The 23,868-nt window shown below is 37.5% G+C and overlaps 1 protein-coding gene across 1 annotated transcript in view; it reads left to right on the top strand.

Moving 5' to 3' along the window:
- Nucleotides 1–23,868, top strand: part of MAGI2 (membrane associated guanylate kinase, WW and PDZ domain containing 2) — a 527,738-nt gene that overhangs the window by 391,477 nt on the left and 112,393 nt on the right. Inside the window, 1 exon segment of the mRNA XM_009328383.1 lies at nt 12,784–13,419. Within this exon segment, the coding sequence (XP_009326658.1) occupies nt 12,784–13,419 (636 nt within the window).

Here is a 23,868-nt window from a genome sequence, read left to right as displayed (position 1 = left end):
TGCAAACAGTTCTTCCCTGTGTATGCAGAAGACTTGCAATTGGACCTAAACCTCATCTTTGACATTATTCATTTTAATGATGGTATCATTTTTTGAGTGCCAGGACAGTCTCATTAATAGGTTTGGGGAACATGCTCTTTGTAAGATTATGTACTGACAGGCAAGGACTGTGCCAATACAGAAATGCCTTTCAGCTTCCTTGGCCAGCATGTGGGACAGTAGGCGCTGATACCAGAGGGATTTATCCTACATTTTCTCCAAACCATTATGTTTCTTCCTCCATTGCTGCTAGTATTTGCTTTTTTCTCTATTTCTGTGTCACTTAAATGACATTATCAGCTCCACTATTTCCAGCCCTCTTGTGCTAGGCAGGCTTCAAGGGATCTCTGGTGCTATGGAGCTCTTTCTGATAGCAACAGCCTAAAGCTGGACATAGAGGCAGTTGGCCCCAGCTCTATCAGAGTAAAGGCTGTCCTGTGCCTTCAAGCCCAAGTGAACATAGCCGGAAGAAAATGTGCCACCTATGTGTCACCAGCACTGCTCCAGAGAAACATCTGTGCTTGCTGTTATATAAATTCAGGATTGCCTCAGAATCCAAAACACGCTCTCCAGTTTTTAGACTAGATGGACCATTGATTCTCCTTCTAAATCTTTTTTGAACTACTCTTTTTGAAGCTAGCTGAAGCTATATGAATAAGTGTGAAAATATGCATACCTCTGTTTTCCAAAAGTACCTTTGAGATGAATTCTACTAGGAGCGCTTTATGGTGTTCAGCATTTAACCCACAGATCATTGCAATAAATCCTGGAGGACAGTGAAGTCTGAGAAAGAAAACGGATATGGTCACTGCAAATATCAAAGTTAGTGTCCTCTCTTTTTATGGTCTTTATCACATAACAAATAAGCACACTGAGAAGCATTCACATTAGTTATCCCTAGCATATTAAGTAATCCATAGAAGTAGTGTTAATGATTGTACTATAGTGACATTAACAGCATGGTATCCGACCTTTTCATTGTGTAAACCTCCTCCACTGTCCCTGGTTAATCAGAATACTCCTTGCCACAGGAATGCTAGCAGTGCTGTTACAATGGTTCTCTCATATGGGATAATAATATACATATTTTTGGAGTGATAGTGAAAAGACTGGATAGTTTCATTCTCAATGAAAATGAAACAACAGAACTTTTCAGAATTTGTTTCTTCACAGTGTTTAACTATAATTCCACTTATTTATTAACCCTGAAGATCCAGTCTTGACAATGTTTCAGTAGTAGTTTACAGTATTCCAGGTTCACTAGACATTAAATACATTGATTGATTGGTTAATCTTTATGCATGTAAAATTTGTCAAGGCTAAACAATTTTGGGACTCCTTGCTGAGAAAAGCTGAAGGACTGCCAGTTTGAAAATGCTGTGATTCGTTCTTCTAAATATTAACTGGGAACATTATATATAAACTTTTAATAGTATAAAATTAGAAACAAAAATATTATAATTATATTTTGTAATTATAACATTTAGTACATTGTTTTCAATTATTGTAAAAACTATTTTGCAAATTGGTTTATTGTCCTATGAACAGGTACACCTTCTCTCTGATATATCCGTTGTAAAATCCATGAAATCAAAATACACTAAGTCAAACAAACACTGAATTCATTCACCCAGCCATGCTTAACTTTGCTGGTAGGACAATACTATTTATAGTGATGTCTCTCTTGTTAGTGTCAGCAGCCCCAGATTTGGTTTGAGTGATTCATAAAGACAATTTTGGGCTTCTTTTCATGAACTTGTATCTTCTTGATTATAGTAAATGCTTAAAGAATTAAAATAGACAAGGAGCCCTGTGTTCATTTTTATACCTAGGGTTGTTTGGTTTTTTTAGTTTAACCTTAGGTGAGTTTCTTCTGATTGTAATCCCCATTGGAATTAATGACCGTGCCATTTCACTGTATTTCTAAAAATCACTCATATATACATTTGACACCTTACTGTGTTTTTTGTCTGGAAATTGCTTTCTGGCAGGGCATGTATGTGAGCATTGTGTGCACGCAAGCCTGAAAAATTAATAATTTCATACTTGAACTGTCATAAGAAGCAAAAAGAACAAAAGCAGTTTTAATACAAATCGCCATCCGTTTTTAAAACATTAATTTTTGGAGCAGGATTTGCCAATATACCCTAGGCTTTTTGTGCCTGCCTGAAGCAGGACAGGGCTCTTAGACATGCAGCCAGTTAGGATATTTTTAAAGACAGGGAAGAACAAAGCACCCAGCGCACATCAGTTTCCTTTCCGCTTTCTCTAGCACTCTACTGCTGGCATTCACATCCCGAATTCCTCCTGCTCCTTCCATTCCGTTATCCCACAGCACACATGCTCATCCATTGCTTATCCTTAGTTATCTCCTGTCTCTAATGTGCTGCATCCCTGCACACATCGTACTTTTACCCTTCTTCCTGCACTTCTCATGCAGCAGATAGTTCTTAGAAGGAAGTTTGTGAAATGGCTGTCCTATTTCCCACCATTTTCACAGGCTTACGAAATAAGGGTACGTTGTGCATAAAATATGCTTGAGAGAAATTTTCCATGAATTGTCTTCTGTCACTATGGCTACTATCTCCAACCAGATGGGATACCACAACTTGGTCTCAATTTTTGATGGACGTAAAAGCAATACACTCTCAGGAGAGATGGTACCACCTACTTCATCAGGAGCAGGATAGAAATATTGTATGGAAGCAAACGACAATAAGTGGTAGCCTTTTGAGGAAAAATTAGATATAATAATCATTTTGAGAAGGGCTTTTTAACTACAGGCCACCTGTGGGATGATTCACAGTGAGAACATGAGGAGATGGCAGGCATACTGTGAGACACTTTTTTCAGTCTGAACAGATAGTCTGATACAGGATCACAGTCATTCATAGTAACCCGTTTTAATTTACTTTTATTCATTAGCTAATTAACAAATTAATAAATTCAAGCATCCAGAAAATTAATTATTTTCTAAAGAGGAAGATATGGTGTGTTGTCATACACAACAGAGGATTAATGCCCCTTTATATATAAAATCTGAGATTTGACTATTGAACAGTAATTGATGTATCTATAACGCAGCCTAGTTTGTTGCAAGGGTTAGGATCCAAGCATTAAGCTGAACCCTTACATTGCACTGGAAAATGATAGAGTATTTATCCTGCAGCGGTGTTGCTATTGTTCAAATATTTACTGCAGTGGAAATGAAGTCACAACAAAATTGTGACTCCACAGTGCTATAAACCGTACAAGAGTACTGCAAATTCTCATCTCTCTCTCAGAAAGCTTGTAAACCAAAACAGAAAATAGAGAAGGCGAATGAGACATACAAGGAGGCAGAATAGCTAGTGAGTGATTGGATAATCCTCATAAAAGGAGAATGTGATTCTTAGCCATGCAGCTATAAGGGTGAAAAGTGACCTTTGCCTAACCATTACAAGACTGGAGTCTCCTGTGTGTTATAAAGCAGTCTTAAAGAAGGGGCTTTGTGGGACTTCTGTTAATGATTTTGCCTCCTTCGTCTCACCAAAAATTATTATGCAAGCTGAATTTTGTAGTTTAGACTCAGTGTAGTATTCAAGAATGGGCTGGGAAAAAAGCATAAATTATTCAGTAGTGAAGGTGTTAAATTGTTTTGCAAATAATAAAAATATATTGTCCTTGAAAATGAGTGCTTGGCAGTGAAAGAGGCTCTAGAGATACTACGATAACATTTGCTTGGAAGGAAGGTCAGTTTGATAATACATTACCCTCTATTAACCTGGAAAAATACAGTAAAACCTGAGAGAACCAAAAGGAACTCCACTATTTCTCTTTGCCATACAATTTAAAAGCAAGTAATATATTTATACACGCCTGAAAAAGTATTGAGTAGATCTTTTGGTATAGAAATTATGTGAGATGCTTACTGAAATAGAGGTAACTTTTATGTTGATGATTTTACTATCAAAAAAGATAAAATAGAGGTAATACATAAGATAAGCATGTATCAACTTAAAGGTTGAACTGCCCTTATAAAACTCTTAAGTAGCAAATTACTCATATATTAGCCATACATTTGTATGAGATATTTGTTAATGAATTGGTAATCAAAGATGACTCCATTTTCAATGCACTGAGGTATTTATACGTAGTAGACTATTAGTAAAAATCCACTTATTTAACTGGAAATTATTTCACTGTTTTGATATATTTAAGTTCTGCTTGATACAAATATAATGCTTTCTGTCTTTAATTTTGCATAAAAGCATTAACCTGTAGTAATCCAGACATCTTTCGAAGTATCTGTCTCTATCTCTGGAAGGTGCTGACCTTGTAAATCCAGTTGACTGCTTTCAAGATACAGCAAGATTTGAGGTTTTATATATATGTACAAATATGAACACACATATAGATATTCTGAATTTCTGGTTTGGCAAGATAGTAGATGCTCTAATAACTAGGATGAAGCAGTGAATGAGTACACAGTTTGTTACAGCTGGCAGGATGAAGGACACAAGACGCTTAGCCAGAATCAGATTCTTCAGCATAAAGTTTGGGAGAGTACTAACAGTGTTAATAGCAGTGTCTGGGATGACAGTAATTGTAAACATTTCTCATGGGAAGCATTTGGATGCATATTATTATAATAGATTGAACTTGCTAAACAATACATCATAGCAACACCTTCAGATTTGGTGCCTGGCGTTTGGCTCCACACCCATGGTTTGGCTCTGAAATAAGCACTCTGACTTTCAGAGGTGCTGAGTGCTGGCAGCTCCCATTGAGCTCGGTTAGCAGAACACAGACCTGAGCAATGAATACACAAAAAATCCACAAATCAAAGCTTTTAGTCTTAGCTTTACATTAAGTTAATGACCTGACTGAGTGAAATCAGATTTGCACCAGTCTCAGAGAGTCAGCTGCTGAAGTTAGGCACCTGGATGAGCACTCTTTGTGAGTGTAGCAAGAAAAACAGAGCATTGATCAAACAATGATGAAAATCATGGACTTAGTTAATAGATAACAGAATTATAAAACTGCCCCAGTTCTGGCAGTAATGCCCACTTCAGTTACAGGGAATGCCCTCAGAAACCGTAATATCTCAAAAATCAAAATGAACTTTCAAGTTTTACCTCTAGAGATTTAAAATGGAGACTAATCCTATTCATTTGTCATTGCACATTTTTTTAAGTGTCCAACTAACTGCTGTTACTTTCACTAAGTACTAATTTAGTATGTTAACTTGAAATTGCTTATCCTCATGGTGCTAGCATTACTCAAAGAAAGAAAAAAGCTCTATTAACCATTTCAGTTCACAAGTAAAACATGACTGTCTATTACTAAAAATTCCCAGTTACATATATATTTCAAAATATAAAGACATTTGTCTTTGTGCTGCAGCCTTTTTGTAAATGCTCCATCTAGTTCCTCACCTCATTCATCTCCCTCTTTCCTTCCCAGCAGTTTATGTCAAGAATTAGCAGTTGCAATGGAGTGCGGTTGACAATGCTGCTGAAAATGTCTTCCACCGGGGACAGGTGGCACATTGCCAAGCTTCCCAGGCAGGGACAGGGGCTGCTTGGTATTTACACCATACTCTGCCATACCCTTATGCCTTTAGGCGAGGCTGGCTGGGCTACTTTCCTCCTCCTGGGAGCCATTACCTAGATAAATGTGACGCTCTGCATACAGAAATAAAATGTTGTGCGTACAAAAGCAAGTGTGTTGTAAATTTTGACCTCCTTTTCCTAAAGCAAAAAAAGGGTTTCGTTTCTGCATGAGCCTCTGCACACAGTGACACCTTTCAAAGTGATCCCAAATAGCTACGCAAACATGGCATACATTTTTTATCTTGCTCTTCAGATCCACTGATGTTTTGTCACGCAGTTCATTCACACCAGGCATTTCAGGATGCGCAAGTAGTTCCTGCAAGGAAAACCTAGACAGAACAGGCCTACATAATTTGTAAATAAAAGGCTGCCTTGAAAATTGGATCTTTTTCTTTTTGTGTGGTCTTGCCTCCAAATTACTTATCTTTTAAATAATTAGCTTTTTGTAAAGTGGCAGTTTTAACATCCATGCTATGCTTTCAGATGCTTGAAGAAGTGAAAAACTGTCTAGCTAGGAAGAAAGTTTGCCTGCTGTTTAGCACTTTATGAGCAGCATTCATTTAAGTATTCTTTTGCTATTGCTTTACTTACATTTTTAATCTGCAATGTCTCATGTTTACTGGATCAGCAAATAATCAAGGTCTTTAGATATTTTTGGAATGTATTTTATTCCCCTCCCCAAAAAAGTTGAATGCCTCTGTTTAAATAGCTTTTACCACTATATGCAAAATACAAATAAAATGTAAATATTTTCTTCTACTAATCCACATCTGCCTGGGTGTAATTACATAATACATGCTGGTTAAGCACAAAAATTCTGAATAGACAGCTTTTTAATTAGGCATGTGCATTGGGTCACAATAGAATTAGAATGGGTTCTAAAAAATTGATTGTATAAAAATGGCACCTGCTTACTCAACAGATCTGATTCTTGGGTAAAGTTGCAGACACGTGTCTGTGTCACATCTTTCTGTTGGCCCTTGTAGAGGAAGCCAAGTTCAGAGCCAGCGTGCTCAGTCCTTCCAATGATGGGGACAGATTTTAGCCCAAGTTACCCACTTCTACAGTGATGCTTTGTAGAATTACTGACTTTCAAATGTGACAAACAGCTGATTTACATCTGTTGCTCAGGTTTCATTAAGAGGAAGATTTAGGCCTATCTAATGCAAGTCTGAGTGCCTGAATGCCTAGAAATACATTTTGATTTCACTTTTTGTCAGATTTAGTAAATAATAATTTTTATTACCCTGATTTTTTCCTCTGAACCTCAGTTCCCAGAGTCCAGTGAGTGAAAGGAGGATCTGTGGATAGTTGTTACCTGTCAGCTTTGCAGAGTTTGTCAGCACATGGGTAAAACTTTCTGTATGAGGTGAAGACTGGGAAACGGTTCTTCCATGCCAGTATGAACAGAGATATTTTAATGGGCTGTTCAGTGTTCTCACATACCAGCAAGTGGTCCTGAAATTATTTCTGAGTGCAGAGGCAGCTGAGCATTATGTCTCCCAGCAGCTCTTTTCATTTCACTGTGGCTGCCACAGTACTATCTATCAGATAAAGTTTTTATAAAGCTAATAATAAAGTGGTCAATTTTAAATTTAGCTCTTCCAATCAGTAGCTGTGGTTATTATATGCATGTACTTCTCCCCAGGTTACATTCTTGATACGTTTTAGCAGTTAATTTAATGTTCCTTTTTAAAATAAATAAGTTAGAATTTTCTTGGCAGGTGTTTCAAGTATTTCAGTATTAATATGCAATAGTCATCTTACACTGCCATCTCCTTTAAGAAGTTACTATAATTCAGTAATTTTTATTTTAAAAATAAGGGTAACTATGTAATGAGTATTAACAAAAAGTAGGGCCTAATTTTTCAAAAAAAGATAAATCAGGCTACCATGGACTGCAGGATCCTAGGTTTTATCTTTTGTCTATAAAAGTTATGCCACGCAGATGTTAGCAGCTAGAGCCAAATTGGTTTTACAACATTCTGTGGCAGGTCAGAGTACAAGAAAACAGAGAATTTCTGTTTATGCAGAACCTTTTGAAATCTTTTACATCCAAAGAAATGCCTCTACCCATTCATAACAAAAGTCATTTATGCACACACTGGATTAACACCTATGGAGAGTGGAAGGAAGTTGAAATTCAACGTTTCAGAATATAATTTGGCTGCTACTGTTTAACTAAATGATCCCTCATGCACTAGTTCTCTGTACTGCTACTAGTAACTATATATGCACATGTAAAAATGGCTCATTTCTAACAAATCTTCACCTATTTCATGACCATCAATCACGTGCCGTTGTTATTAAAATTACCCCCATGTTTCATATCTCAGTACTGAAAACATGCTAACACCTCTGAATTTATTATTAATAGGCTACAGTGCCTGCAATCTTACAGCACTTTGCAGAAAGAGAAGACAAGGTCACTGCTGAGAAGTGACAGAAAGAGCTGGTAATTACAGTAGATAGTGTGGGTGGACAGGTGAAGGGAAAGCTTCAACAATAAAGTAATAATGTACTGCTAGTTCTGAAGCTCGTGCAAAGTATGCATATGCAGAATTTAGAGTATATGGTTGAGAAATGCAAGTGGGAATAAGTAATGCTGGAGAAGTCAGTAGAGTTTACCTGGGCTATAAATGCAGCAAAAAAAAAAAAAATGCAGCCTGAGTCTTGCAGAGCTGGTGCTTCCTGTGCTGACTTGCCAAACCACGGGCTGTTTTTAGCTCCATTGCTATTGGCTTGTGCTGGCTGCAGGGCGGTAGCAGAGCTGTCCCTGCCCCCAGCAAATCACAGTGTTCTGTCATATTTTAAGCACATGAACCACAGACACTAAGAGCTTGATCCAAACCCATCAGAAACAATGGAGACATTTCTACTAAACTTTGAATGTGATCATAAATTGACAACAAAGATCTAATCTGCATTTTTTCCGCTGCATTCAGGCTTTGAAGTTTAAAGAATTCTAAATAAGAAGAAGAAGGACAGTCCAGTAGGCAATTCAGTTCACTGAGGTACCATAAGAAATTCCAGCCAGGAAACTGAGTGCACAAGAAACAATAATAATAAGAAATAAGCAAAGTGTTTGTATACAAATGGTGGGAACATGGGTAAGAAAATGGAGGAACTTTACCTACTAGTGCAAGATGTGTATACAGACATTCTAGGGGTAATAAAAACATAGCAGAAACAATAACTGGAGTCACTGAAAAATATAGGTTCTTCAGAAAGGAGGGAAATAGAGCTGGTAGCATTACATGAAACCTTAGGCTAATTTGTAATGAAATGTGTTATGTCAATAAAACAGATTCTGTTTGGATCAAGCACTTCAAGCGTGAAAAAAGTATTTTTTCAGAATTAATGCTTGCAGAAAATCCCCAGGGTGTCAGATTTAAGTCTGCAACATTATTGTAGAGAAGAATGTAAGTAAGAATCTGTCATTAGAGGATGTTGAAGCTCATAAATTTCTGGTAGGGCGTGTGTAGAGTTTGTAGAGACTAGTGAGGAAGACGAAATTGAGGAGAGCACTCAATAGTGAGGACGTTGAAGTAGAGAGATGTTCAGCCTCAAGAAGAGAAGGGTCAGCGGGATCTTACCAATGTATGTAAATACCTGAAGGGAAGGTGCAAAGAAGACAGAGCCAAGCTTTTTCCAGTGGTGGCCAGTGACAGGACCAGAGACAATGGGCAAAAACCGAAACACAGGAGGTGCCGTCTGAACATCAGCAAACACTTTCTTACTGTCAGGGTGACTGAGCACGGGCACAGGTTGCCCAGAGAGGTTGTGGAGTCTCCCTCCTTGGAGATATTCAAAAGCCACCTGGACACGGTCCTGGGCAACTGGTTCTAGGTGACTCTGCTTGAGCAAGGGTGTTGGTCAAGATGACCTCCAGAGGTCCCTTCCAACCTCAATCATTCTGTGATTCTGTAAGTAAGCTCCAGACATTTTTGTAGGTTTCATTCTAAAAGCCAAGCAAAGTTTGATGCTTAATATAAATGTTCTGCATAACTTCAAAGATACCCACTCACTGTGAAACTGTGATTTCTGGAGGCAGACTATGGCTTGCTCAGAAAATCAGGCAGGAATTATAAAGGGGATCGCTATTATACCTGTCCATATGCACCCATTATTATTAGAAGCGGCAGGAGAGAACAGGCAGAAAAGGTGCTACAGGAACCTTTCAGGGAGTTTTCCTAAAGTAGAGAGGTTTTAAACTTTGCATTAGCATGGCACTGGCTCTGTAACGCTCTTATCTCTCCCTTCCTACCAAATGCTGGGTACTTCTCTCTGTGTCAGCAATGAGGAACTCTCAGCCTGGAAAATGAGTTGGATTTGGAGAAACTCCTACAGTCCAGAGATTTATTTGAAGGATTTCTGAAATTAACCCCTTTTATTCCTCCTTCATGTCTCCTGATCTGAAACACTGTTTCTTCCCAGTTTAACACCAGTGTAGCTATTTCTCTGAGTTGAACTTAGTAACTCATGCCTTTTTCCCCATCCCTCTTAACCTTCAGCCATATGTTCTCCATATGACAGCAGAGCATTATGAGTCCCAAACGGTTCAACTGTGAGTGAGTTACAACTTCAGAGTGTGTCTAGACATGCTATTCATGTTATACCTCAGAAACCACAAATACCTTTAAAAATGTTGATTCAGGAAATGCTGAAGAATATTCTGCTGTCTTGTGAGGGATAATGCAGTGTCATTATTTGAAGAAGCTCTTACCCAAGAACTTCTAATGCTCAGTTTTGCCTGTTTAGTGACTGGGGAAAGGGGCTACTTGGCCTATATATTTCCTGACTGCACTCCCTGTGCACAAGGTAATTTCTTTTCCCTGGAGACCTATGTAATGTCAACTAGTTTATCTGATTTTTCTGATTTATCAAAAACATATTGTTTTAAGTTTTATGTCATAGCTGATCCTGTACAAATGCATAAAGTGAAGGGGTGAAAACAGACAATGATTTACTTGCCCAACACAATAAATGCATTATTCCTTTTGCACCCTGCTTAAGTATTGCAAGAGAGGATGAACAAACAGATTGGTCTCCTCCCACCACATATCTGCATTGCCAGCACTCAGGGAAATAAAGACTGCATGGATTAAAAAGTTGTAAGGGTACTATTAAGGCATAAGCTACTGAAACAGGAGCATGCATTGAAGAGGTCTCAGTTCAACAGTATCAGTCCTATTATGAGCAATGTCAGCCTCACTGCTAATGCGGAAGCCAGGGATGAGAATGCAGGTAAGATCTTTCTATATCAGAGCATGAGGAAATCACAATTAATTGCAGCCATTGCCACAATAATTTAGTGCAGTACATTCTTTCTCTCTTTTAAAGCTTGACTTTTGAAAACTGTTTTACTCTCAGCTGCTTGAGACACAAGCATTGGAGTTCTTTCAGCACTGCCTATAAAGTGACCTTACTGCTTTTTCTTACAGTTTGAAATCTATTTATGATGCTCATTTAAGACAGTATTTGCAGCTCCTAAGGTTTCTGTGAATGATATTCACAAATATTTAAACGAACTCTCTTAGCATTTTTTCCCTAGACACCCACTGAATAAATCTTTCTCTGAATCACAATTTGTGCATATGCAATTAATTACTGTCAGGCTGTTAGACAGGCTGATCATGTAGGAATTGACCATTTCATTTTCACATAGAAACAGCCTTTACCTTTCATTGTCACATAGAAACAGCCCTTGTACTGGCATATTGAGGATGCTCTTTTTTCCTCAGTTTGCTTGATTAGATCTTTTGATTGAAGTACTTGAAAGACATAATTTCATAAATACACTTGAAGCAATTCCACACAAACCACCTCATCCTCCCTAAATCATTATCATTTTATTGCTGAATTTTCAAATGCCATTAAAAAACATTACATTATGATAGGTCAATTATTGAACTTGTAGACACCTCACAGTGTTGTCTGTATAAATGATTTCTTGTTCCTATTTAATGGTAGGATAATAAGATAATCTTCACTTAGAAAAATACTTTAACTTGGGTTGTCTAACCAAACATCCTTCTCCTTTGGTATAAAGATGCGAACTGTTTTATAAAGTGGAAACTGACTGTGGGTCATCAAACTATTCTGAATATTGTTTGTACTGATTACTCATTTTTATTTTAATATGCACCTTAACAGTACCGTAAAAAAATTATTTATGGCTATAAATATATAGATCCATTCTAACAACAAGAAGGAACTTGAACTTATTTCTGAACTTTTCAGTAACAGAAGCTGGTTGGTGCATGAGCAATATGGAGACCCATAAATAGCCAGCTGACTTAAAGTATTCTGCTTTCATATATTCTCTGACTGGTAGCTCTGTACTATACACGAGACAAGATTTGGAGGTAAAGGTAGTACCTTTATTTTTATTTGACCAGCTGGTTTAGCTGGAAATATTAAACTGATTTTCAGACATTTGTCTAAATTTTTCTAATAAAAAGCTGTCATACCCACCTACAAAATTTGTCTTGTCATTACCCTTGAACCGTCATGGCGACAACAAAATGCCACTAAATATGTCTACAATATGCAAGGTACAGTTTAATTCATGCCTAGAATAGGAAATGACTGTAGGAGTCCTGGATGTCTGATGGCAAGTAATGACATTTAATAGGAAACTGTCAATATCATGATCAATGCAAAAAATATTTCCTTATGCACATGGATGCACAGTCTTGCATCCCTATTCATTGATTCTTAAGTCCATGAGTGCCTACTATTTCCTTTTTTTTTTCCTTTTACTCTTCACCAAACAATGGTATTTCTTGACAACCAACCCTCCACATAAACTTTGATTGTATCTTATAAAAAAGTAATGTGTGGACTACACTGAAAGGAGTCAAAAAAATAGGGAAGAGACGTTAAGAAAAGGTGTATGTCTGGATCCAGCTTAATTCTCCAGCTGTGAGCTTCCACAGAAAAGAAATAGTACTTTCGTTGTCTATTTGTATTACATTTGCTGACAGACAAATTTTACTTTTTTGTCTCCACTATTTGAGTCAGTATGTTGAGCTAATTTATTTTATTTTTTAATAGAGTTCTATCTGTCTCATTAAAAAAAAAATGCACTGCATATACAGTAACTGAAGTAGTCTTATGTTGTCACTATTTTTTCTTCTCTTTCTAGGTGATGTCATTGTCTATATTAATGAAGTTTGTGTCCTTGGACATACTCACGCAGATGTAGTCAAACTCTTCCAGTCTGTTCCTATTGGTCAGAGTGTCAACTTGGTGCTATGTCGTGGATACCCTTTGCCCTTTGATCCTGAAGATCCTGCCAACAGCATGGTGCCACCCCTTGCAGTAATGGAGAGGCCTCCGGTAGTGGTAAATGGAAGACATAACTATGAAACTTATTTGGAATACATTTCTAGGACTTCTCAGTCTGTTCCAGACGTAACAGATCGACCACCACACTCCTTGCACTCCATTCCAGCAGATAGTCAGCTTGATAGCACATTCCCACCACCTGCCCATGATGATAATGTATCAATGGCTTCTTCTGGGGCCACCCAAGCTGAACTCATGACCTTAACCATTGTGAAAGGGGCCCAGGGCTTTGGCTTCACTATAGCAGACAGTCCTACAGGACAGAGGGTGAAGCAAATTCTAGACATTCAGGGATGTCCTGGTTTGTGTGAAGGTGACCTCATTGTTGAGATCAACCAGCAGAATGTACAGAACCTGAGCCATGCAGAAGTAGTGGATATACTTAAAGAATGTCCTGTTGGAAGTGAAACTTCTTTGATTATCCATAGAGGAGGTAAGTTTGGAAAGTCTGTACAATTACGAAAATGTGTGTAAAAGGTTCTAAACCATAAGACATAGATATACTCACTACATCCTTGTGTGCTAGATTGGAAATTAATTTCCATGTTGCGGGAGGTAACACCATTGGTTCTGCAAAAGTGTGTCTGCAATTAAGTATCCTAGGCAAAATCTAACAGTTTGTTGTACATTCCTTTTTGTTTTTTGAGTGTCAATGGTCCCACATCTGTATAAGGGTAAAACTAGAGCAGTTCCAGACCTTTCACCCCATAATACTTTGTATGGCGTCTGCAGCAAACTCTTATAGTCCCAAAGCAGTGCTGCAAGCTTTAGATATAATTGTATACATTGACTCATTAAGGTAGATCAAAATCACAGCAATCTATTAGCCCTTTACAAGGTTACTGGTTTTGACAAGCCCTTTTGCCTCCTTTTCCTTCATTGTAAAAGTATTGTACAACAGTTGTTTTGTTTCTTTCTTGACAACAAATATCCGTAGTATATTTTTCTCTGTTTTAAAAAAATAGCTTCTAGCAACTTAGTTTTTCTGACCAGTCTGACACAGTAAGCTTGAATATACACCACTGGAAGGGGAGAGTCAAGACTTATCTGTAAGGAAGCAATAGCAACAGAAGAAGTCTTAATAATTTGACAGTGATAAGTAATTTCATAGCTTTTAATATTTTAGCCAAACAAATTTTCTTCAATTGTTCAAGATGACCATCCATCACAATTTATTATTACCTGAGGTGAATAATGATTGAATTTCTTTAATTAAAGATCTTTTTTCCTCTAAAGGCATTCATATGTCACTGAGTGTATGTTACTCTGTGCTTCAAAAGAAAAAAAAAAGGATTCTATACAAAAATACTAATTACTTTCCTTCTGAAGAGTAGAGGTTGGGAAGTGAAGCTTTAGTGTTTGCATATGCCAAATGTTTGTCATTAGAAAACCTACAAATTCTTAGAACAAAGAATATAGTAACGTTTTATAAAATTGCAGAAATAATAAACATAAGGTGATTTAAATATCTGTAGATTCACATAGTCAATAAAGTACTTTTCATATCTATATTCAAAAGAATGATTTATGAGAGACAGAATCTGACACTTCTTTGGAATGAAACCAAATTAAGAGTGATAAGTAAAGGCCAGCTGGTGTCACTATAGTATATGAACTTGGAGAAAGTTAATTGTTGCAGAGGTGCTATATTATTTGGTATTAAATCTGGTTTTATTTACCATCCATTAAGAATCTGTAACAGTGGAGTAAGCAACATTTTTTTCAGAAGATGCTGACGAATTAGGGAGAATTGCATAGCAAAAAAAGAGTATAAAGGGGTTTAGAAGGGTTAATGTAACCCCAAAAGATGGGATTTTGTTTTGAAAAATGCAAGCTAATCCCCCTCTAGAGGAAAACAATTCAGAACACCAATCTTCAGAGAGAAGTGGAGTGTGAAATCCAGTATGCTGAACAAGCCTGAGTAATAATAGACAGCAAAATAGGTATTTCAGCAATCAGTGCAGGACAGTAGCAAAAAAACCCTGAAGCAGCAACATACTCAAGCCCATGAGGATAATTCCCCTCTCTCAAGAGAATTTCTTCTTAGAGCATCGATTCATGATCAACATGATAGTTTAACAAGTTCTGCTACATTAACTGAGCTGTGGTTATTTTCTACACATTGCTGTGGCAGATAGGAGATACTGCACTGAGCTCAACCCTCAATAAAAGCAGTATAAATTTACACCATCTTGTCTTTTGTCAGGCCAAACACTGAGGTACAGTTACCCTAGCTTAGCTGACACAAAATACTAAGTCTAAATGCAGTAACGTGTTCCTGAGTCTTAACCCTCTGATGCTGGGGCAGGGGTTGGTTGGTTGCTTTAGAGAATGCAGAGAAGAGAAAGAAAGCATGGTTTGTTCATGACTAAGACTAAAGCAACTCTTTGGAAGTACTACAGAGTGATTAAACTTATTGGGATGATACAGAACAAATGAAAGGTTACTATCAGAAATTTCTGCACATCAGAAGTAAGGAATATACCTTAATGCAAGGTTGTTGGACTCTGAAATTAAAGAAAAGGCTCGTTTGTTTGAGTGATTCAAAAGAATTGAAAAAATACAATGTATGAGACAAACCTACTCTACCTGACAGATAGCTAAATCATAGCTTAACAGAAATATGGTTGGGTTTTTTCTTAAATTCCTAGGAAAAGGGAATCCATGTGACCAAATATGCATTTATAATGCAGGTAATTATAACTCTGCTAGTCATCATGTCTCCTTTTATAGTCCCTGGGTAGAAATAGGCCTTTCTAGGGTGCAATTCATGTCATTCCAATGTAGATGTTTCAAATAAGTCAGGTGTGCCCTAAAAGTATATATTCTGCTTGACTGACTATAAAGGGAATTGAGGATGACTGGTTCAGATCTACGTGTCTATCCCACATGTTATGAATAAGAAAGAGATTATAAGATTTGGTCATGTGAGATAATCTGAATACAAAACAAAATTCTAGTACTTAGGGGAACCTGCTACAATCCTAAAATATTTAGTCTGTGACACCGGTGAAGCAAGGCATACTTTCTCGTTACTCATTGATCCAATTTTTATTTTATTATCTCTAATGTGTAATGACACTTGAATAATACCATCTTTTTCCATCATTACCCTATGCATCCTGTCTTTAGCATCTCATTTTTAAGATTAAGACCAAAGTACTATTCCTGCCTGTGGAAGAGGAAGGCTGTGTTTTGCATAAGGTTGTGTGTTGCTTTGTAATGTATGCTGTCTCTGATATGAATATGGCCTGACTGCACAGTTCACTGTGGCAAATCCATTTTTGTGACTTAATTTCTCTCTCTCATCCAGCAATCTTATCTACATTAGCAGACAAGAAACAGATCAACATTGGCTGAGATATATTCTCACTATTCTCACTATAGGAAAAAAGCATCTTATACAGGAAAAAATGCTCTCTCGTATGCATATAGTATGCATGCTACAGCATTTAAAAAGCCATTGTCCCTCAAGCTTAGGAGGTCAACAGCCAGAGTATGCAGGGGAAGGAAAGGTCTGCATGTTTCAAAAAGATGGAGGGAATAGCAGTACTCAAATTTAAAGAGGCCACTAAAGAAAACTGTCTGAACCAACACCAAACAGAGACTTGTCGTGGGGTACAATCCAGCTGGAGGAAGTCCACTGAATTTGTAGTGTTCTCATTTTAAAATTTCTAAAGCAGAAGTAGTAATTTACCTACTTGTTAAAAAAAATCATGGAAATAATATCATTGTATATCTAAGAAAATACTAAGCAGCACTCGTTTGAATGACAACTGTGATGCTCTATGGCTAGATCTTACAATCTTCTTTCTGGTTATTAGTCAGGTTCTTTGCTAAACACAGATGCGCTGCTTAGTTTCGTTTCTATGCATCTTTTTTTGCTGACCAGCCATATAGTTTCCATTGGTTACTATAAGCTGACAGAATTGTTCATACTGAAGAAAAAAAAAAAAATTAAAGGAAAAAATGGTGGAAAAGTGTTGCCTAAAAAGAAAAGGAAAAATGAATAGAAAAAAAGAAGGGAAGAAAAAGATATGAAAGTGTGTGCTACCAAAACAGATTTACTCCTTTCCAGCTTTGCTTCAGCCTTACCACTTCATCCTCAGCTTCTGCAGCAGTCTGCATTGAGTATAGGCTGCTGAAATAGTGTGGAAGAGCTCTCAAAAATCAGTCTTTATGAATGTGGATAGAGCAGAAATTCTGCATTAGTCCAGAACTACTGGACTAAGTGGTTGAAGCAGTATGTACCAAATTTATGTAGAGCAAAATATTCACTAATTAGGACATAAAAAATTGGTTTTGGCATGTTCTATTAAATGAGCTATCCAAGTGCCTGACATATGCCATCTCTTTTGGAAAGTACCTTTGAAATATATGAACCTATAGACAGCAGCCCAGCCCCAGAAGTGTTCCTGTCTAAAAAAGAACTGACACATTCAAATGTAGATCCATCAAAACTATGTCTGAAATACTGTTGTTAAGGAAATCTGAAGACAACCCAGGACTGATTCATGAAGCTATGGCAACCCCTAAACAAGTACTGTGAGTGAAACGTTAAAACTAAATGTAAAAAGTGGGAGCCTGACAAAGTTCCTACATCAGATGGCTGTTTTATAATGGTGGAATCCAAACAGGCTCTGAGAAACTGAAACGGTTAGTACGAAACAGAGCCAGAGAACTGATGCACTGTCCATATTGGTTAATTGTTAGGCCACTCCTGGCATGGGACTGGAATAAGCCAGCAGCCAGCTTCACCCTGACATGATATGGGAGATAGCGTGGTCCACATGCAATGCACTGTCGTGGTTTAACCTCAGTCAGCAACTAAGCACCACGCAGCCGCTCGCTCACTCCCCCCCCCGATGGGATGGGGGAGAGAATTGGAAAAGCACAAGTGAGAAAAACTCATGGGTTGAGATAAAAACAGTTTAATAATTGAAATAAAATGATAATGATAATAATTTGATAATAATAATACACAAAGCAAGTGATGCACAGTACAATTGCTCACCACCTGCTGACCGATGCCCAGCCAGTCCCTGAGCAGCGGCCCCCCCAGCCAGCTTCCCCCAGTTTATGTACTGAGCATGACGTCACATGGTATGGAATGTCCCTTTGGCCAGTTTGGCTGTGCCCCCTCCCAGCTTCTTGTGCACCTGCAGCCTTCTCAGTGGGTAGAGCATGGAAAACTAGAAAGTCCTTGGCCAGTGTAAGCATTACCTAGCAACAACTAAAACATCGGTGCCTTATCAATTTTGTTCCCATCCTAAATCCAAAACACAGCACTGTACCAGCTACTAGGAAGGAAATTAACTATATCCCTGCCGAAACCAGGACATGCACAAACAGTCAAGATGAGGAGGGAGAATTTAACTATGTAGATGTAAACTGTGAGAATAAAAGGATGACCAAGTATCTTTCTCAGATTTTGTATAAACCCCAGTAGAAGTTTAAAACTCCTTAAGACTGCTAACAGATACCAGTACATCACACAAAGCATCAGCAATTTCCAAAACAGCCAGAAATTTCACAAAAAACATCTCTGCATATTCTAGTGAATAAGCCTAGCCCCTCAAAATAAGCAGACTTCAATGGAAGGAATACTACATCCTCAGTGCCCTTTCCATGGACTGATCTCAGGTTTACCTCTCTACCACAGAGATGACTTTTTTTTTTTGTCCAGGCTTGCTATAAGATGTCTTTCAATTCCTCTCATCAGGAAAGCTCATACTTCTTTTTCTCTAAGTTGTCCTCTCTCTTGGGAAAGCTGCACAAGATAAAGCTTTAGGCAGCACCATCACCCTCCTAACACTAGTCTGGCCCAGGCAGTTCTGATCTCCTGGTTCCATGACGTCACCCCACCACTGAGGTCTCTAGAGCTTTGATTTTGCTTCTGCAGTTCTTCATTCAAAATATTAAGAGAGTACCTTGTGCAAACTGGAGACCCCGTATCTCATGGCTTGCTCATCCCCAATTCAGGACTTTCTAGTCAACAGTACTGAGGGTTTGAAGAAATGAAATTGTTAGGAGGATGGTGTAGGTTCTTGGTTTGGGACTTATGGAGGTTTTCTATCATCCTACTGTCTCTACTCTTTTATATCCCTGAGTCATTGGTGAATTTTTTCCTTCCAGTCACTTCCTAAAGGGACCCAGTCTTGGTTTAATTGCTTCTTATGGGTACTCTGAATTAATAGCAGTCTGTTCATGCTTACTTTGTTCATGAACATATGGTTCTTTCTGTTGTCTCTGACAAGAGATATTGGGAGATACAAGGTCTGATAGCTCTCCTGCTTCCTGCCTTACTTTCTCCTCTCCAGGCAGTTACTCCAACTGTACATTTGCTCCTGATCCCTTTTCTCCCATTTCTTGAGAGTATTCTAATGTTGAGAGGAACTTAGATCCATTTGGCGACATCTGCATTTTTAGCCCTGCTGTATTCTTAAATGGCACATATATCCTTTGTCAGTTTAAGGGACATTTAATCCCACAAAGGGAATGTGCACATGAACCACTAACCCATTTGAAGTGAACCATGTGAACCATTGATACCTAGAAGCCAATGACATAAACTTCTTCTGTCCAACATGCTGCTAAAACATACTCTTTCGATTTTCTCTTTCCAATTTACCACACCATTTTGCCTTGCCATCCCTCTATGAAGTGCTCTGTTGTTCCTGGGTCTGTCTGCTTTAAAATTGATGGAAAACAAAGGTTCATAGCTGACCTTTTTCCTTTCCATCTCAAAATTATGAGCTTTTGTATGACATCATAAATTCAACAGTTTCCTCAGCATGAGTTCTCTGTAAACGTATTCTTCTCATGCTGGCTTTTGAGTTGTTTCATTTTTTTGCTGATTTTTGTTGCTGTTCTTAGCTAGTAATGCCAGAAATATTTAATGATCAAAAATATTGTGAGTCATGCTACATTGTCCACTTCATTGACTTTGCTGTTAGATGTCATGTTGCCCTTTTCCCCACCCCCAGCCTTGGCCACTTGTCCCTTCCTACCTTCCCTACATAGAAATCAATGTTTTGTGCAAGATTAGTTTCATAACAGCTTTGTGAGAGGGGCAGTTGTCTTTCCTATCTTAATTCCAGAAACAAAATCTCTGAAAGATTTTTAGAAAATATTGTTACCATGCAAGAAATACTGCTGTTATGTTAACATAACTCCTGGAAGCACTGCTTTCCAGATTCATTTTTACAAGACAAGTCTCACCTTACAGAGTATCATATTTTTAGCTGTGAGATACATACTCTCCTATTAACCTCCAAATTATTTACATCCTTTTTGTCCTACACATTGAGACTGTTTCATACTTTGGATTAACTTCAAATATTTTTTAAGCATCTTGTTGTAATAATCTGGTATAAAATCTATTTTAATAAATATTTTACATGTTATAGCAGGTAAAGTGAAAAATAAGTTACATAGCCTAGTTTATGAAGGGATTCAATCTAAATCTTGTTAGTAAGAGAAATGGTAACATCTCAGTAGCACAGGGAAGGACATATTTGAACAGAGGGAGTCATGGCAGGAGACCAGTTATCCTAAAATTCACACTAATGAGACTTTCATATCTTTTCTTGTATAGCTCTGATTAGCAGTGAAACAGTGTGCAATTGCTTCCATATTTCTGAATAAAAGAAAAAGAAACCGTAGACCTCCTTAATGAATATGGATTCCTGAAAACATAGACATCAATAATAGTAGCTATTACACTGTATTAATGGAAGTAGTATTAATTGCATTGCATTTGAAAGTGGTAGTGTTATGGGTTTGCTGCTTCTTTCTTATAAATGTTTGTGCACTGTGTGGTACATTTGTGGATAATTTTGCAAAGCATTAGATAAATCTTTTTTACATATATTGCATAGAAGGTTTTTAATGACTATTAGCAAGAATTTTGTTTCAAAAGTACTTTTATTATTGGTGAAACTGTTTTCTAATGTAGGCTTATATGGTCTGTATTAAATCTGAACAGTGCTTCTATTAAAACTTACGGGGACACTTCTCCTAGGGATGTGTGTGCCTAACTCTTCTTGACATTAAGAGGACTTAGTTTGCACACTGGAGAAATAGGTCCCTTTAGAAGACCTTTTAGCAAAAAGAAATACAAGTGTGTGGACATAGCTTCTCATCATTGCATGTCATAAAGAGGTAACTACCATTGCTCCAGTGGCTATTCTGCCATTAAATTCTTATGCCCAAGATGAGGCTACGTACAGTAAGCAGATATTTTCATTATTAGGTCTACACAGAGACTTGCCATGCACCTAGGCTTTGTGCAGAGCTGCAGGAACTCTGCCTTCAGGACAGGCAACTACTTGTCTCTCTTGAGGAGTGCAGGGCACGTTTGTGTCTGGTAGCTGCAGCCCACGTCACTGCTAGAACCCAAGAGCTCTATTGGCAGCACTGCAAACTGATTTCAGTCTTACTGATATTAGTGAATGAATTAATACTAATTGAAGAACAGTTTGTTTGAGAAAACAGACTTTTTGGCTTGCCTACACTGGAATCTGGCCAAGCCGGAGAAGTTTCTCCTCTGTTCTTGCAAACAGTATTATCAGAAAACTAACCAGGTTATCTTGGACTGTGTATCTCAGTGAAAAATGGCATCTTTTGAAGCCAAAACCCTCCCAAGCATGGTACGTGGGAGAACCTACAGCAACACCGGGGCATGAAGAAACTCTTTTTTTTTTCCTAATTGCCCATAGCCTAGGCTCTGAGTGAATCTAGTCTTCCTCAGAGGAGATCTGGAAGATCTCAGCCTAAGGAGGGAGAACTACAGAGCTGGACTCTAAAAAAGTACCATACAACCTGTGCTTGTGTACTGAGGCATGTCTAAAGTTTAGTCTAAATGTGTTGAACAATGTTTCTGTTGGTTCAGTATAATGTAATGTCCTATTAAACAACATTTGTTGGGTTTCCAAATCTGTTGTCAAAGTACATTGTGTAGACGTTGTGACGTGGTGATTTGTAATATAGTGCAATATTTTATAGTAATAAAGTAAGCTAATACACTATGAAACAAGTGAGTACATTATCTATTGTGCTACAGACACGAGACACAGCACTGGGGAGATGGGAAGGTGTGATTTTCAGGCACTTCCTAAACCACTTACAAGTTTTTTGTGGCTACAAAACTCTCTTGGTTCCTACAGTTTGCCTATCCAGTAAAAATGCAGAAACTAAATTAGTCTTCTAGATGAGGTATTTATCCCTGTACAATCGTTTAAGCGATTTTCTTTTACATTCTTAAAAAGGGAAGGAAGGCTTTAATAATGGCTATACTTGCCCTCTATGAGTAATGCTCAACTTTTTATTTTTATATAAACCAAGAGCATGCATTTATTAAATACAACACTGCCCTTCTCAGGAAGCCTTTGGGTGACTCATAATTCAAACACAATCAAAACCAACACCAGGATACATACACCTTTGCTGTGTCACCCTCAGATTACAGTATAAAAAAGGACATGAAAGCCAAAGCTGTCAGGCACAAACTCTGAAAGTTGACTCCCAAGTGTGTCAAAACAGATTTCTAAAAGAAATAAATTGCTTTCCAAAGCCAGATTTATCATAACTTGGAACAGTAATTCAGTGTATAAGAAACATGCTGTGTAGATTTCCTGTTTGGTAAACAAGAAAAATCTTGACTTTTATTTAGTTTGTATGCTGTATTACCATGAGCTAAAAGAAGGCAAGCTTTCTGTGCACACATTCCTAGGGTCACCTTATTTTTAGTGTATATTTCAGTTAGGTGCAAATTATCATTAATGGAATTTTTAGAATTTTTTTTCTCTAATGTAATCATTTTTTATTGCATTTCATGTGTTCTAGATAGAGAACTTCTAAAGATCCTGTGATAATTAGAAAAAGACTCTATATGCATGAATAAAAGCACAGACTCAAAACTTTTGAATGAGAAAATATTTTAATGATCTTTAAATTCATTTTATCAATTAATTTCCATTTCCACAATGAGTTTTTTCTCTAACAGAAAGTTTGCTAATATTTTAGAAGGATAATGATAATAGCAATAATAATAATAATAATACAGTTTTTCTTAAAGAATAAAAAAGATTCATTAAGTAATACTTCAGGGATTAGTTTGCACCATAGAAAAGGTTTGCTGATTATGCGAAATACCGCAGTATTACCTGCATATATTTTAACAGCTTAACTAAATACATTTGTCAATACAAAGTCAACATCTTTTTCTTACTATCCATGTGAAATAATTTCTGCATTTTAAACTACTTGTTCTCAATAAATGTGATGATCTTAGGCATCTGGGGCCAAGCAGTGCCTCTCTACTGCAGTATAAACACTGTCATATCTCTGAAGTAGTGCAGAAGACACCTTAATCTGTTCCTTAAAGAAAAAAAGGAATGACCAGTGGAGAAACTTGTCCCTTTTTATTTTGTAAATATGATCCTAGTGGGATAGTGTATCAGAAGACCCAGCTGCTCTTTTGCATAGCTCTTAAGCCTCACGCTATTTAACATGTAATGTTCTCAGGAATAAGTATCAGGAATTACTAAAAGAAGATGGAAAGATTCTGGCAGAGTAATTCAACTGTGTAACCAAAACGAAGGATGATTACATCAATGGGAGGTCCAAGAACTGTCCAGAGAGAAGTCTGGGGAAAAGTCCACAAGGCTTTGATTTGTGGCCAGTGAGAGCCAACAAATGTGGTAGAGCCAAAGATAGTCATCTCCATCCAATTTCTGCCCTTCTTCACTGGCTTTTTCCATGTTTTACCCAGGTCCTTCCTCAGTCTGTATGTTTATTGCTTGTCATTCTGGCTCCATTTTCCTTCATTTGAGCAATTCAGAGAAGCTGTCATTCTTGAATGTCAGCCCACTCTTTGAAC

The sequence above is a fragment of the Pygoscelis adeliae genome, unplaced genomic scaffold (assembly GCF_000699105.1).
Source record: "Pygoscelis adeliae isolate BGI_AS28 unplaced genomic scaffold, ASM69910v1 Scaffold267, whole genome shotgun sequence".
In the NCBI taxonomy this organism is placed as follows: Eukaryota; Metazoa; Chordata; class Aves; order Sphenisciformes; family Spheniscidae; genus Pygoscelis; species Pygoscelis adeliae.
This window is presented reverse-complemented; position numbering and strand designations above follow the sequence as displayed.